The 14889-nt window shown below is 40.9% G+C and overlaps 1 protein-coding gene across 14 annotated transcripts in view; it reads right to left on the bottom strand.

Annotated features, from left to right (window-relative positions):
• The window catches only part of ARVCF (ARVCF delta catenin family member), a 247023-nt gene that overhangs the window by 59353 nt on the left and 172781 nt on the right, over window positions 1-14889 (bottom strand). For all 14 annotated transcript variants that reach the window (XM_033075443.2, XM_033075445.2, XM_033075442.1 and 11 more), the window contains 2 exons: window positions 12337-12836; window positions 4272-4455 (listed from right to left, as the gene is read on the bottom strand). In XM_033075443.2, the coding sequence (XP_032931334.1) occupies window positions 4272-4455; window positions 12337-12836 (684 nt within the window). The remainder of the gene's footprint in view (window positions 1-4271; window positions 4456-12336; window positions 12837-14889) is intronic.

Below are 14889 nucleotides of genomic sequence, written 5' to 3'. Positions count from 1 at the left end.
AAAAGGAGCACTTTGCATCTGTTTGCTATGCAAATGAATTCATTTAACATTTGTTGACAGCAGGTCAGTTTAGCACAGGAATCGGGCTAGAAAGTTGGCAATTTAGGAACTAAGTTCTACTCTGTCCTCATGTAAGTGAAAAAATCCAAGAGAGAATTAAAAGTAATTAGGCAGAAGACAGCAATTAAGCCCAGAATGAATTTAATTTTTAAACCATTAAAATCCTTGCTGCTTTCAGAGAACTAGGAATCATGGTAGGTATCTCCACAGAAAACTAACAAGATGATGTGACTGCAACAGTGCTCTGACCCACAGATGCAACAACTTCCCTCCAAAGCAGGGAAGCACCTTAGGGGAAACCAGGGGACCCAGGGAAGGTCTCTGGTACTGCCTGAGTGTTCATCAACCACAGATCCATCTTTCCCACAAGAGCTCAACTCAAACTCTTCTCCAACAGCACCTCAATGTCTGGGTCAAAGTCGTAGGAAGGATCATGAAATGGCCTCATGAAGATGCACCAAATCATTCCATTATCTCACCAGGAGTCCAATTTGAAGACAAATGCTTCTGGATTGCAAATCCCAGTAGGGATTTAAGGGTTTAAAGAAAAAAAAAAACAAAACGAAACAGTAACTGGAAGAGACAGTCTCCATTCTCCTCATACCTAAAAGAATAAAATACAATGTGAAGACATAAACTTGCATTGTAAATGAAATGAAGGAACATCTGTGCATATTTAATGATTTTCCTACAGTAAGCAAATGTCTTCCTTACTTCTTCCCCAGTCCTACTGCTTCATAACCAAAAAACCACTTTGCTTTGTTTTTTACTGCTCCTTTCAGATTTCTACTGTACATATTTCTTTTATCAGCTTCAACATATAAGAACACCCCTGTTTTATAAAATTACACCCAAGGCAGCATCCCTCACAAGGCTCGTGACCATCTGCAGCAGTAAAGTGATTATGGATATTTCAGATCTAGTCATTATATCGGGTCTGCCCTTAGAAACACAGCAATATAAGAGGAAGCATCTTTTCCCCAATCTCAGGATGAGAATGGAGACAAAATTATCATCACCTGCACTGGTTTCTGAAAACTTCAGTGGGCAAGATTACAAAAGAGCATCCAATGAATTTCAAAATCAGATCATACTTTGCAAATTGGATATGCTGCCAAGTCTCCAAAGGGGAACACAGGATTCCCCCAAACATTTCTTTGAACAGTTTTTGGCAAGTCAAGTGCAGAAAGAAATGGCACACAGAACCCATCAGCCACGTCCCAGATGATTCCAGGATTCAAAATAACCCTACAAAGGGCACAGTCACAGGAGAGGGACTGACTTTAGAAGGAGCCCTTCAAATAAACAGTCAAAACAGACCTTCACCAGTGGTCTTTTCCTCCTTGGATTTGCACTGGCTCTGTGCGTGTGTAGTCAGCTATAGTAGTTTGGAATGGACACCACTCTGTCTCAGTTAATCCCAGAATGACATAACACAGCAAAGCACCTTTCTTGATGATAAACTGTGAGCAGCTACTCTGATTTCCAGCTTGTAAATGACCAGGTCCAATGTTTTTCAGTATCAGACACAGATAAAGCACAGGTCCGTTGCTGGGTGCAAGCCCTGTGGCCACACAATCCAAAATCAGTATCCAGCATCACAGAGGGAATTTTGCTACCTCAGCAAGTGGGTAAATCAGGGCTATAGAAAGCCAGAAAGCCACCTCAGCTCCAGCCAAGGTCAGAGTGCATGGATCATGGCTCTTATCTTGGAAGTTAATTCCCAGCCCTGGTGCAGGTACAGCTCTTTGCTCAGGTATTGGCCCCAATTACTGACCCTGCAGCTGAAGCATCCTTCCATCCCACACGTGCCTGCCACACCACACTATCCCTGCTGTTAATGCAGCTCTTCATCCACCCTGAGGCACTGGGCCAAGGTAAGACACAGCTCACCCTGACCTACTCAGAGCTGCACACACACCAGCACCTGAATTCCCCTCCCCAAGTGAGGAGGGACAGACAAGTTACACAGCGAAAAATGGGTAAGACTGAGAAGGAAAGTAGGATGGACCAGGAATTGAAAAAGAGGTAAAAGTAAATAATTGTAGTGTAGGTTTTTTTTAATTACTTGTTTTTAATTATTTTGAAATTAGTGTTTCCATGGCTCCACATTATCAAAGGAGAAACCTAGATTAAGAACAAAGTAAAGATGAGTAAGCAGTGTTTAAAAAAAAAAAGCAAATAATAATTAACTGGCAGTTCATGCTGTGAATCACTGAGTTTGAAACAAACTCGCCCACATCTGTTGATAAACTTCATTAACTGAAAAAAATGATACTGAAACAAATGCCATCCTGCATGCACAATGTCTGTCTTCTGCTTAAGATACCTGAACTGTAAGGACAGTTGGCAACCTCACAAGCTCAGAGATTGTTTCAGTTATTTTGGGAGACAACCAGCTCACACCTGAGGCTCACTTCCAAAGGGGACAAAGGGAGGCTGGAACATCATCAACAGGCCTAACCTCCCAATCAAGCATCAAACTGGTGAACAGTTTGTAGTCTGCAATAAGCTCCATTCGCGGAAAATTGAATTTCTAGGACCAGTTACTGTGTCAATGAGAGAAGCGTAGGCGGAGGGGTTTTTAAACACTGATGTCTGTCAGACAGATGGCTGCAACAATTTATTCTCTGTTGGTGTTAACTATCACATCTTGCTGCTGCTTTTAAAGATGAGCTGCAGAGGACTTCAACACACAACACAAAATAATTTCCAACAGTTTTAATGTTAATTACTTTTGATATGTCCGTTTAGACCCCTAGATCTGGAAGTGCTGTACAAAAGGTGTGTGTAACACCCCTGACATGGGAACAGGATGCACAATCAGCTGAAAGACAGCTCATACCCACCTGCTCCTGCACCTGTCATGTTCCTGCACTCACCTCATTGCATGAAGGGGGGAGACAGCAGGACAGTTCTCCCCAGCTGCTGTCTCTCCATGGCTCAGCAGAGACATGGACAGATTACATCTTCCAGATTACCCTTCCCTGCTCTTACATCCCCCTCTACCTTAGGCAGCCTCACTCAAGCATGAGATCACCTAGCCCTGCATCTGATGGAAGCTTCAAATTTTCCACAAGGAAGCACAAAGTCCCTCCTGACTATGACAGCAGAGATGAAAGGACTGAAAGACATTTCCCCCTTCAACAGTAGAAGCAGCCACCACGGGTGCTGGCCTGATGCATTTCAGGGCGCATCAGGACCACTCTGAAATACCAGAAGTTTAAATTCTCTAGCATCTCAGTACTGTTTCACACCCTTCTTCACAGGCTTTAAGAATATAATGTCCAAAAGGGCACAAGCTTTTGAGTTTACTGTAAAGCCAGTGCCTTACTTCAAATAAAGAAAAAAAAACAAACAAAAAAACCCCAAAACAACAAAAAAACTCCACAAAACCCCAAACCAAACCGATCAGCAAACCAAGAGACACCCTGGAATACAGAAGTTTGAGTGGATTCACATACCAATAAAATTTTATGATGTGGATTGGGCTAGTCTACTAATGACCAATTTATTGTCTACACTTACTGGAGAATCTCCCACTCATTGACATAATCCTTTTATTCCCTCACCATGACTAATTTTCTCTTGCAGAACACCCCTAGAAAGGCGACACTACTAAGTAAAAACCTATGATGTCTGGAGTCTGCTTAAAGGACCTCAGCTTCCAGTGGGACTGCAAATAATTTCAGTAATGGCCCCTTTCAGAACACTTTTCATTACTTTCTTCATTTGTGAAGTTACTTGGGGGAATAGTTATTGCAATTTAGAGACCACAAGCCCAAGAAACAGATATGAACCAACTTCTGCAGATACATTAATCAGCAGACATCTGACAGGAGTACATTTAAGAGCAACAAAGTATAATGCAAAATCTTTATTAGTTTTACTCAAACTAACTGAATTCATCACTAAGCTGAAGAATCTGAACTGAGCATAGCTTTTTTCTCAAAAGAAAAGCAAAAGGAGACCCACTGTCTTTTGGGAACATTGGTTCTTCAGACTGCATCAGGACTCCTCCTGACTCCAGCTTTTGACTGCCCTGCCCTCAAGGTGCTGTCAGAATTGCAAACACAGTATGAAACCAGAAAAGGCTCCTTTACAAGCAATTTTAAAAGGAATACTTAGAATCCTAAATAAGCAGTAGCTCAAATTCTTCACTAAAAAAACCCCCAAGAAACGATGGGAAGAAAATCTGCAAGCAGCCTTACCTCAAGCAGCCAGAGGTGTTCTTGAACACCGTGGTCCACTCGGCGTCGCGCGGCTTCGAGTCCTCGTTGGGCTCGCTCTCCCAGCCCGAGTGGGGGATGATCACCTCGTTGGTCAGGGTCTGCAGACCATGGTTGATGATGACCATCTTCAGGGGTTCGTAGGAGGACAAATTCCACAGGGTGCCTGCAGGGGGTTATTAAATAACCAGAGTGTAACAACTGTATTAAATCTGTAGGTTAAATAGAATCACAGGATTCACAGATAAGTGCTTGAAGGTTAAATCATAAAACTAAACAAGAAGGCAAAGCAGCTTGATGAGATGCCAGACCAGAACCAGCTTAGGGAAAATCCCACAGCTTCTACAACAAAGCAGGAAAGCACTTTTATCAAGACATGGATACTGTTGAACTCATCAAGCCCTACACAGAGTACATAAAAGTGATGTACTATTGGAGATTAATAGGATTTTTTCTGCTGTATACAAATTGTGTTACACTTTCAAGTCTAACTATGCCTCAAAAAATAAAAAATCATCCTGTGAAGCAAAGTATATTGAGCAAGTCCTAGGAGAGATGAATTTCTGGAGGATCACTGATCTTATGCTTATCTTCTGCACAAGATGATATTTCATTCAAGTCTCTTCTTTATTATTTACTTTCACATTTTCCTGTCACAAGCAATATCTGTGCTCAAATCTCCTGGTGCCACAAGCATATGATTCATTGAAGAAGCTGGAAACCAGAACTCCACTGTCTTTTTTTTTTTCTCAATTATGAGCCAAAGCAGACAGAAGTCAAACATCAAAACAGAATAACTGAACAACAACTTTATAGCTGCAAAATATCCAGTGTTAGATAAGTGATACAGCCTCCCAGCAGACCTGTATCAGTGTCCTGACAGTTATTACTCATCAGAGTAGGACTAAAACAGAATAATCACTTCAGAGAGAATTTCTGCATAGACCCAGCCTGGTACCATCTGAGAACTGTCAGTAACAACACTTGCAGGGAGCCAGACACATGCTTTTGGTCTCCAAGGAAAAGTGTGAGTTCTAGTGAAATTTCAGACAGCCCAAACAGAAAACCCAGATTCCCCAAACCACACAAGGAGTCTTTCCTAAATGGATTGAATATCAACCTGAGCTCCTGTGTTACTGTGAGCATGAACTTGCACAGATTACAGTGCAAACTGTAAATCCCCACTCATTGTATATACAACTAAAAAACATGACAGAACAACAAAAGTGAAACCTTTTATTTCAGCCCCTCTCAATCTTCCCAAGTTTTAAAATCTACAATTTTCAAGCTTTAAAGGTAACTGGGAAAGTGCTTTGGATCTATTACCATGTGGCACAGCCTGATACGGGGACTTGCAGGAGCCTAGCAGTGATTGGATATAGAATAACAATTAATAAAGAAACTCTGAGGCAGACAACAGAATGAACATCATCATGTTTTCTTGCAGCTTTTTTCTCAAATCATACAAAAACAACACCTTTCTGGTCTACTGCCCTTGCCACTCATAGACATTATATGAGATTTTTGCAGCCTTATTTTAGCTTTCAAACAAGACTGTACAGGTAAAATATGAATCTTATCTTTGTACCTACCACAACAAATCAACATTTGTGACTGCAAAACAACATATGCTGAAGAATAAGAAAAAAAGAAAAACTAAGCAGAAAGGGCTAATTGGCCCCATTTTGCTATCAAGGAAAGCCTTACATCTCATAAAGTGTCTCAAAAAACATACAAAAATATACAAAATATACAAAAACCAAATGCAAGTCAATAGTTACAAGACTAAAAAATGGATATATAAGCTACCCTGTTAATTTTAAATATTTTACTAGACTGTCTTTCTTCAGCTACTGTACACCAATTCCTTAAGTATGTCAGACTCACTCATATAAAAATAGTAAGTACAATTAAATCCCTGAATGCATGGCTGGCTCAGGACTTGAAAATTCAAATTCTAAATCTGAACAGTCAGCACTGAACAAGATGGATGAATCCCTGGAAATGACACAGAATAATCATCTCTGGAGCAAATCTAGGTTCAAACTGAGAACAGTGGGGGTAGTGTACCCTGGTTCTGGAGGCTCCCTCTCAGGACCAGAAATGGAGCATAGGGTGGGGCATTTGCAGTGGTCAAAACCCCATGATGTGGAAAAGATTACATCAGCCAAGGAACCCACTACAGAGATCCTAAGGATCCTGTTCTTCTGAAACTGCAAAATATTTCATCTGGAAACACTGATGAGATGGGGAACAGCTAAGCTTTAAAATCTGACAGCCCTTCAGTTTGAAAAGCTCTTTCCTGCACGCACATACTACTCGTGCACCCGAAATGAGAGTTTGCTTCTTCCCCTCTCCTGGAGCAGTGACAATATGTTACCTCTAGAGTGGAACTACAAAGGCAAATCCTACTGCTTCAGAAGAATAAGGCAGATCTCTAAGTAACAAGTCAAAAATACCTAGAAAATTTCCAAGAACTCTACATTACAGGATTGTACAAAAGTTTTCCAATGCTCAAACCTTTTGCTTGTTTCAAGACTCAGATTTGTGTCTAGACTTCAACACCTTTAACCACAGTGTGTAAAATAAAATCATCACCTCCAAACTCTTCCTATACTGTCATTCACCACAGGTTATTTCAAGAGACTAATGCAACTGTGGATTCAATAGAGTTCCAGCTGGACTGCAGCACTAACCTGCCCATCTACCACCAGCTTTAATTCCCTAACTCCACCCTGACCAAGAGAACCACCTGCCCCTATGGAAGCAGCTCCTCTACATACACAGAATTTTTATTAAGGGGCTGGCTGCAATTTATGCAACAAACTATTTAGGGCAAACACAGTTTCACTGTAAATCTCAGTGAGTGACTACCAGACAAAGGGAACTGGAGTTACACAGAACATCCTTCCACCATCCTCTCTGACAAAAACTCCCCCAGCATTTTACAAGCTTTCAATTTCTCATCTGCCTCCCATCTCTCAAATCCTTCATACAAAACAATAAACTGAAGAAGAATAAAAGACAGCCTTACTTCTTAAAAAAAAATCAGTGCAATCTCTTCAAATTATTCAAGAGGTCAAAGCACTTAATTTATAATATTCTCCTTGATGGTTGCAAAAGGAAATCCAAAACAATCCCTTTGTTGCAAACAGCATTTAGTAAAGGGAAAAGGCACAGCACTTAAAAGAAATGCAGCACAAGATAAAGACAGATGAGGGAGTCCTGTGGTTCCAAAGACGGAGAAAAAACTTCAGTTGGAATACTGACTTCACGGGGAAAATATTTCACAGGAAAGGATACAGAAAATAAACACACTGACAATACATTTTTATTTTTTGAAATTATGAAAAAGACCTCTATATCCCAGCATCCTTCCTGCTCTAGTGAAAAATTCTATGGAAAAGTCACTGATAGTGACAGACACAAACTTAAAGGGAACAAATTCAGATCAAACTGTAGCATTTAGTAGTGCAAGAAAAAAACAGGGGAAAAAATTGCTGCAAATTTGGTGTCCATCTTTACTATCATTCCCTATTACTATTAGCATAACACACTGTTGTTTCAACAAGCTGGAAACAGTTTTTAAAACTCTAATCAATTCAAATCAATGGCACTCAGTAGAAATGTCACTAACACAGTACCACAAGGTGAATGAAGTTATCTAAATTTTCCGAGCACTTTCACTACAAGCCTTTGGCCCTTCTGACCACAAACTGCATGAGTTTTAGGACTAGGGAAAGATGAAGTACTGCTCTTCACAAGATGAACAGGATCACTCTCAATCTGTATTTTATTCATAAATACTATGAGTAATGCACTTACTTATTTCTAACTTCAACCATCAGCCCTGTTTTTTCAACATATTAAGCACATTAAGCTTCTGTTTCAAAAAAAGCCAACATCATGAAGAAACTAGAATCTAACTCCTTTTTTTGTGGTCCATATCAGATAGTTTATCATTTGGAAAAATAAGCACTCTGCAATGCATTCCCTGAGGAATTCTTGTTGTGTGTTGGTCCGGGGGGCATTTGTTTGACAGAGTTGTTTTATCGAAGTCCCAAAGACTGGAGCTGTGCTCCTTTTAGTAGTGGCCAAGCTGAGAACCTCAACATGAGATAGTGTGTGACAGAACACACCACAGACAAGGACCTTCCTCTGAGAAGCCTTGGAATAGAAAATGGAAGAGAAAGAGATCAACAAGTTGAAGAGAACAGGGTACTTCACAGAGGAGCCCAGGTCTGAGCAGCTGACAGGACCTCAGCACACATCAGTGCCCAGGAGCTGGGAGTTCTGAGTAGCTGATTTATCTGCAAGTTGCTATTCGAGCATTAGATCAAAATATTTCATCTGCAGAGCATTTTGAAGGTCAATCATTTTTCAATTATAACCAATTTGGCAGCAGAAAAATCACGTCCTGAACCACTTAAAATCAGTGCAATGTCATTAAATAACAAAATTACTCCAACGTTCTCACAAAGAACAAAATTATTCATTAAAACTACTGACTTCTGATTGCTTTTCAAAGAATGTAATAGAATTTTGGTCTTGCATATCTGATGGGAACATTTCCTCCACAAAAACCTTATCACTCAAGATAAAACTTTTGTAGCTTTCCCAATCAGAACAGATTTAATTCCTTATCAGCTTAATCCCCATTTCTCTCTTTTTCTTAAGAAAATGATCCGCCAAGAGTACAGCAGTACAGCTACAAGCCTAGCAAGAAATGAAGGAAGGATTTTATGGAGTACTTCTCAACACAACTCTACTCATGATTTACTTGGGGACACTCTAACACTTAAATCAAGCTTTTCCCAGTGCAGTAGCTAGGAAACATTTTGTAACTCAACACTTTAAAAATAGAGGAGTGAGCTCTGTGGTATTTTCTGAATGCATCTTTGAGTTTAGAAGGCAGTTTTTGTACACTTCACAGATCTCTGACCTCGAGGACATCATGTTTAGTGCCATTTGCAGGTATGTCCAGAACACCTGGTAAAACAGAGATGGCACCAATCCAAAGAAGTTCTTCATATTCTGCTACAACCTATCTGTAGGAAAAAATCTACAGACTGGCTTAATGTGGCAGCAGTGGTGTATCAGTACACTCTGCCTGCTTCCAAAATTCAATGTCAAAACTTGTCTAACCTGTGTTCTCAAATGTGTATCCTGGGAAGTGCTCAAGGGAACACACTCCCAGCACAGCCAGACTCACTCATTCAGCACTGATGCCACACACCTGATTTCTCCCTCGATGCTGCATTCACCTCTTGGGTGTTTTTAACTCACTGCTGTGGCTTTTTCCCCACTCCATGAATGCAGTGACCAGCCCAGCTGTGTCTGCTGCATCAGATCACCAAGCAAAGGAGAAGGCATGGAGCTGTACCAAAGGTAAGGACTGACTCTCACATTAGATGAGAATGATGGTCTCTTCTGCCATAAACCCTGCTCCAAACAGGCTGTCCTACTGTGTGCACCCAGGCACCTCCTGTCCTGCAGGCAGCCAGAGAAACAAAGCTTCAGTCCTAGAACTGCTCTAGAATTCAGACAACTGAATTATTTAAACTTCTTAAAATTACTTGAATCTCTCTGCAAAGCAAGATTATTTTACCATTTGTCCTTAGCTGGGATGACCAGCTGGTGATTACTGCTGAGCTTTTGAAAAGCAGTCAGTATTGAGTTAAAGAAAGATTAAACTGTAGAAAAATCAATGTGTCATACCAAACCTGAATTTGGAGCCTGTTAAAATAAATAAACACACAAACCCTGTATGCTGTTGTTATTTTTTTTCTTTTTCCTAAAGCATTGTTGATGAAGTCCCCAGACATTTCACTCCAGACACGCTGAAAAACTTTCATGGCAAAGGTAGGCTTTGGATTATCACTAGGGAGAAGCACCCAGATAGGAAGTTGTGATTGCTACCAGGAGAACATTGGATTTGTGATCTGAATTTCTGAGGCTGCAGAACACAGCCCTTTTGTAGCAGCTCTGCCTGAATGCTCTCTTTGCACTCCAAGCTGGCTCTTGTTTCTCTCTGCTGACTTTTGGAGCTCATTTTACGAATGGACAATTCCACATTATCAGCTAGAGCTTTGAACACGGCTGCAAGTACAGCAGCACCAGCCACAGAGGCATTGCTGGAATATTCTTCTTTTCTGTGCTGATGCTTGAATGTCTCACACCGGATCCGGTGGTATCATTTTAGAAGGGGAATGAAATTATTCTTGGCTAGGTGGAGATTAAATGCACATCATCTGTTACTGGACATCTGTTTAGGTTAATGCCCATAGTATTCCTGGGGTTTTTCAGTAAGGGGAAATAAAGAGCTCTAAATAACAAAAGTTAAGGTGGAATAAAAACACTACATTTAATTGGCATAAACTACTGCCAAATAAAATGCATTTGAACTCTAAAGCTAATTAATCAACAGGAAATCAAAGCAATAGCCACTTACAGTGAAAAGGAAAAATATCCAGTTTGCTTTTGCCATCTCAGAAGTGACTGATTACCACTTAGCACTATAATGATATTCCTTCAGAGTAAATTATAGACTGGCTTCTCCTTTCTTTAATCTAAGGAAATAAATTTATTGCTTCTCAGCACTCCAGAAATGAGTTTTGATTAAACCAGAACAGTAGATAAACAGATAGTCTTTATTAAAAAAAAAAAAGTCTGACATCATATTAAATAACTGCAACAAATGGAATATAAATACCACCTGCAGAGTTTCCATGTTGAGGCAGAGCACAGACAGCTCTCAAAGCACAACCAGCACGTGTTACTCAGAGGTTCTCTGACAAAACAGACAGCTCTCCTTTGCCAGCTTGCTGGAAAAATATCCCTGCTAGTTTCAACACTGTATATTTAGACCTAGTTTGCTAAATAGCCTGTAATGGCTGTGGAAGAACAGATGGAACACCCAAGGCCACTGTTCATCTCAGAGAATTATGATTACCAGTAAAGACTTAAAGAGAGCCACTATAATTTTTCAGGAAATTACAGAATTATGATGTTTACCTCTAATAGCTTAATCAATGTTTACAATAGGGTCTACCTGCACAAGCCAACATTGATAATGCAGCTAAACAGTTTCAGCCCTGGACCCATTTTCATCATCACAAAGCTTTCTGAAAAATTCTGTTCTGGCACAGAAATTCATTGGAACTGCTCTGGTCTCCATCCAAATATCCCCTGCGGCTTCTGAGAGGAGAAAGGGAAATCCATTTCACTCCTCATGATTTATGGGAGACTGAAGAACAATATCTTTCTCCTTACTTTAGGAGCTGACATACTTTTCCACCCTTTTCTACTTAATGGCTGAACTTTGAAACTTGGCATATACTTTATTGCTCTTTTTGGATGATGTCCAAGACTAAGTTCAAATAAAACCAGGTTAAATAATGGAGCTGTAAAGTGTTTGAAAACTCTCTGCAAAGTGTGCATGAACTCAGTAACCTGAAATGTAATTCTCCCTTTCCCAACCTTTACAACAGACCCTATGCTCCCTAAAATCCCAGTTTTCCAGCCCAGAATTGCTGCAACTTTATATACAGCTTCAGAGTCCTCAGCACCAGGCTGGAAGTGCTCATGATGAGACTGACTGTTCTCTAAATATGAGGAAGTGGGGACATGGCAGCAGGATTGTTTTAAAAGAGGTTAGCAAGGAAAGATTTAGCTCAGTATATCTTACCTCATGATTACAACACGCTGAGGACACGTGCAATGCAAATTACCTGTCAAAGGAGTGCTGGAATTCATTTAAGCTTCAGTAACCCAAGCACACGCAACTGCATGGGACACCCAAGGAGTAGCACCCATCCCTCAGCAGCCAGGGAATCCCAAGTACATCACACACACACAGAGATCATCTCAATCCCCTCCTGACAGGCACGTCTCAGGCTCCCATCCCACAAACACGGTGCAGCTACAGAACAGCTGCAGCCAGTGATCTGAATTCTCCTTCAATGCTCTAATCTCCAGAAATTCTTGTTCCTGAAGCTGAAAGGACTGTTCTAAAGACTAATCCATTAATGAAATCACAGACACTGACCTGTAATTAGCTCTCTGACTTCCATGTCGTTTGTTTTTCTCAACAGCCTGATCAATGCAGGGATCCCATCACAGTTCTTTATGGCCACTTTGTTCTCGTTATCCTTCCCGTAGGAGATGTTTCTGAGAGCCCCGCAGGCCTTGCGATGCACCTCCGGCTTTGGGTGATCCAGCAGCCCCACCAGGATGGGGATGCCCTTGAGGTGCCTGACGTCCTTTTTGATTTTGTCGTTCTCGTAGCACAGGTGCTGCAGGTAGGCGGCGGCGTTGGACTTGACGGGGTCGATGGGGTGGCTGAGCATGGCGATGACCTCGGGCAGGTCGGGGTCCCTCCAGCGCGGGTCCTTGCGGATGCTGTCGATGGAGGGCGAGCGCTTGCCCAGCCGGTCAATGCTGGCCATGCTGCCGCGCTCGGGCTGGGCCAGCGGCGCCGCGTAGCCGCCGTGCAGGTACGGGATCCTCTCCTCAACCATCTCCGTCTCGATGGGGTCATCGTAGCCCCTGGGAGAAGCAACGGTCCCAACACAAAGAAAGGGGAAAAAAGAGGAAAAAACCAACATTTAAACACTTAGTAACTCTGAGTCAGTATGGAGATTTCAGCCATGAGCAAACATTTTAATATCACAAACATCACTGCGGCAGCATATTTACAGTTTCCAATAGTTTATTTGTAGTAACTTGAAAATTAACCATAGTTGAGTTCTCAGCAGTGATGAGACTCCATCACAGTGTTTGTTTGGCTCTCAGTGAAATGATGACAGGAACTGCAAGCCATCAAACAGATTGCTTTCATTTTGGTCACTTAGCAAAGCAATTACAACAGAGCTGGATTACATTTAGTAGGAAACACTGATCTTCATTAATGCTGCTACTTCTGCAACAAACCAAAACTCTAATTAAAGGCATTCAAGGCCTGGGCAGAGACCACAGACATATTTCAGCAAGTCTGACAAGTTCCACTACATTTCCATGTTGATGCTCACACAAGTGTACTCTAAACACTACTCTTTATTGATATTGCCATAAAGCATCCTCTTATCTATGTATTGTTTCAAACCAGCAGCAGCCCTTCTGCTTTACAGTTTTTTCCTGGACAGGTCTGTTACTGTCTCAGTATTGCAGTTTGCTCAGTCAAGCAAGTGGTTTTAATTGCTGCAAAATGTTTCTTAAAATCTTTCATCTGAAGCACTGAGAGATGTTATTGAACCATTTCTGATGTCATGCTGAAGTATAGACTATTAGAAGTCAGGAAGAAAATGGAGTTTGCTGTCATCCCAAAGGGACTGATAATTAAACTGGGCTCTGGGGAGAAGAGCAACCGGAGGTGGAGACCGAACTCAGTCTTGTACAATTAATGCTTTTAATGTTAAAAGCGCCTCTCCTGACTTCACGTTGCTTTAATTGCTGTTCTAAACCATAAACTGAATGAAAGGATAAAAATGGGCATGCATCCAAAACTCAGAATGAGTCTGAAGAAATCCTTTTATTGATGCAGTTATTTGTATATGTATAATTCAGCAGTTGCTCTACACAGTAATTTACACTATCTGGACAGTCGTGTTTTCTGTTACAGAACAAAGCTGTTTCCATCACTCCAAGCAGAAAGTAACAACACTGAAACAATTTACTTCTGTGAATGCACACAGAGCAGAAGGAATAACAAAACCCCTTAGCTACTCCTCAAAATTCTGTTTTTACAAATGCAAATTTTGATAACCAACATTAAAACTACAACAAAATCTCATTTCTCAAACTCATCCTCATATTAAATTCTTTTTCACTTCATAAAAGCAGCAGAAGATTAATTTTAATAAATGCACAGCTGTTCCTTGCTTGACTTGGTAACTCTCAATTCAGAACATCTCAGTCCTGTGAGCTGCCCACAAGGTAACTGTGCACCACCTCAATTATACCTGAACAATTAAGTTTCTCTCTCCTCCTCATCAGTGCAAGTACACAAAGATAATTACTGTCTTGGGATGCAGTTTGTTTGCTTTATTTCCACACAGCCTTCCAAAGAGAATCACACAGATGAGCCTATCTTCCTCATGTTGTATCCTCTTCCCTTTGCCACACAAAGCTCCTTGGTTTCATTACATTTGGCAAAAGAAAACTTCATAGTTAGGACTTTAAATTCTAACACTGTCATGACAAAAAGAGTACCACTGAAGTCTGTATCAACAACACTAATTTTCTTTTTAATTGTCAATCACCACTTATTAAATATGAGTGATATTACCTGGAGTCAAGAATTAATCATTAAAAAAGAAGATCCCAATCTTGCTTTAAAAACAAGACAGCATCTCTCAAGTGTCAGTAGAGAAGAGGATGAAAACAAAAACCTGCAATTGCTGGAATAAGCAAACACAGGTCAGATCCAACATTCCTCTGAGGATGAAACAGTGTCCAGAGCCACTGCTAATACACCAGTGACCTAACTCAATGACTGCACCTGGCAGCACAGAGAACACCTGCACACCTGACCCTTGAGGACCCCAAATCATTATGTAGAAACTCTGAGATCCTGTATGAACCTAAGAGCTGTACAAGAAAG

This window comes from Catharus ustulatus, chromosome 18 (assembly GCF_009819885.2).
Source record: "Catharus ustulatus isolate bCatUst1 chromosome 18, bCatUst1.pri.v2, whole genome shotgun sequence".
NCBI lineage: Eukaryota > Metazoa > Chordata > Aves > Passeriformes > Turdidae > Catharus > Catharus ustulatus.
This window is presented reverse-complemented; position numbering and strand designations above follow the sequence as displayed.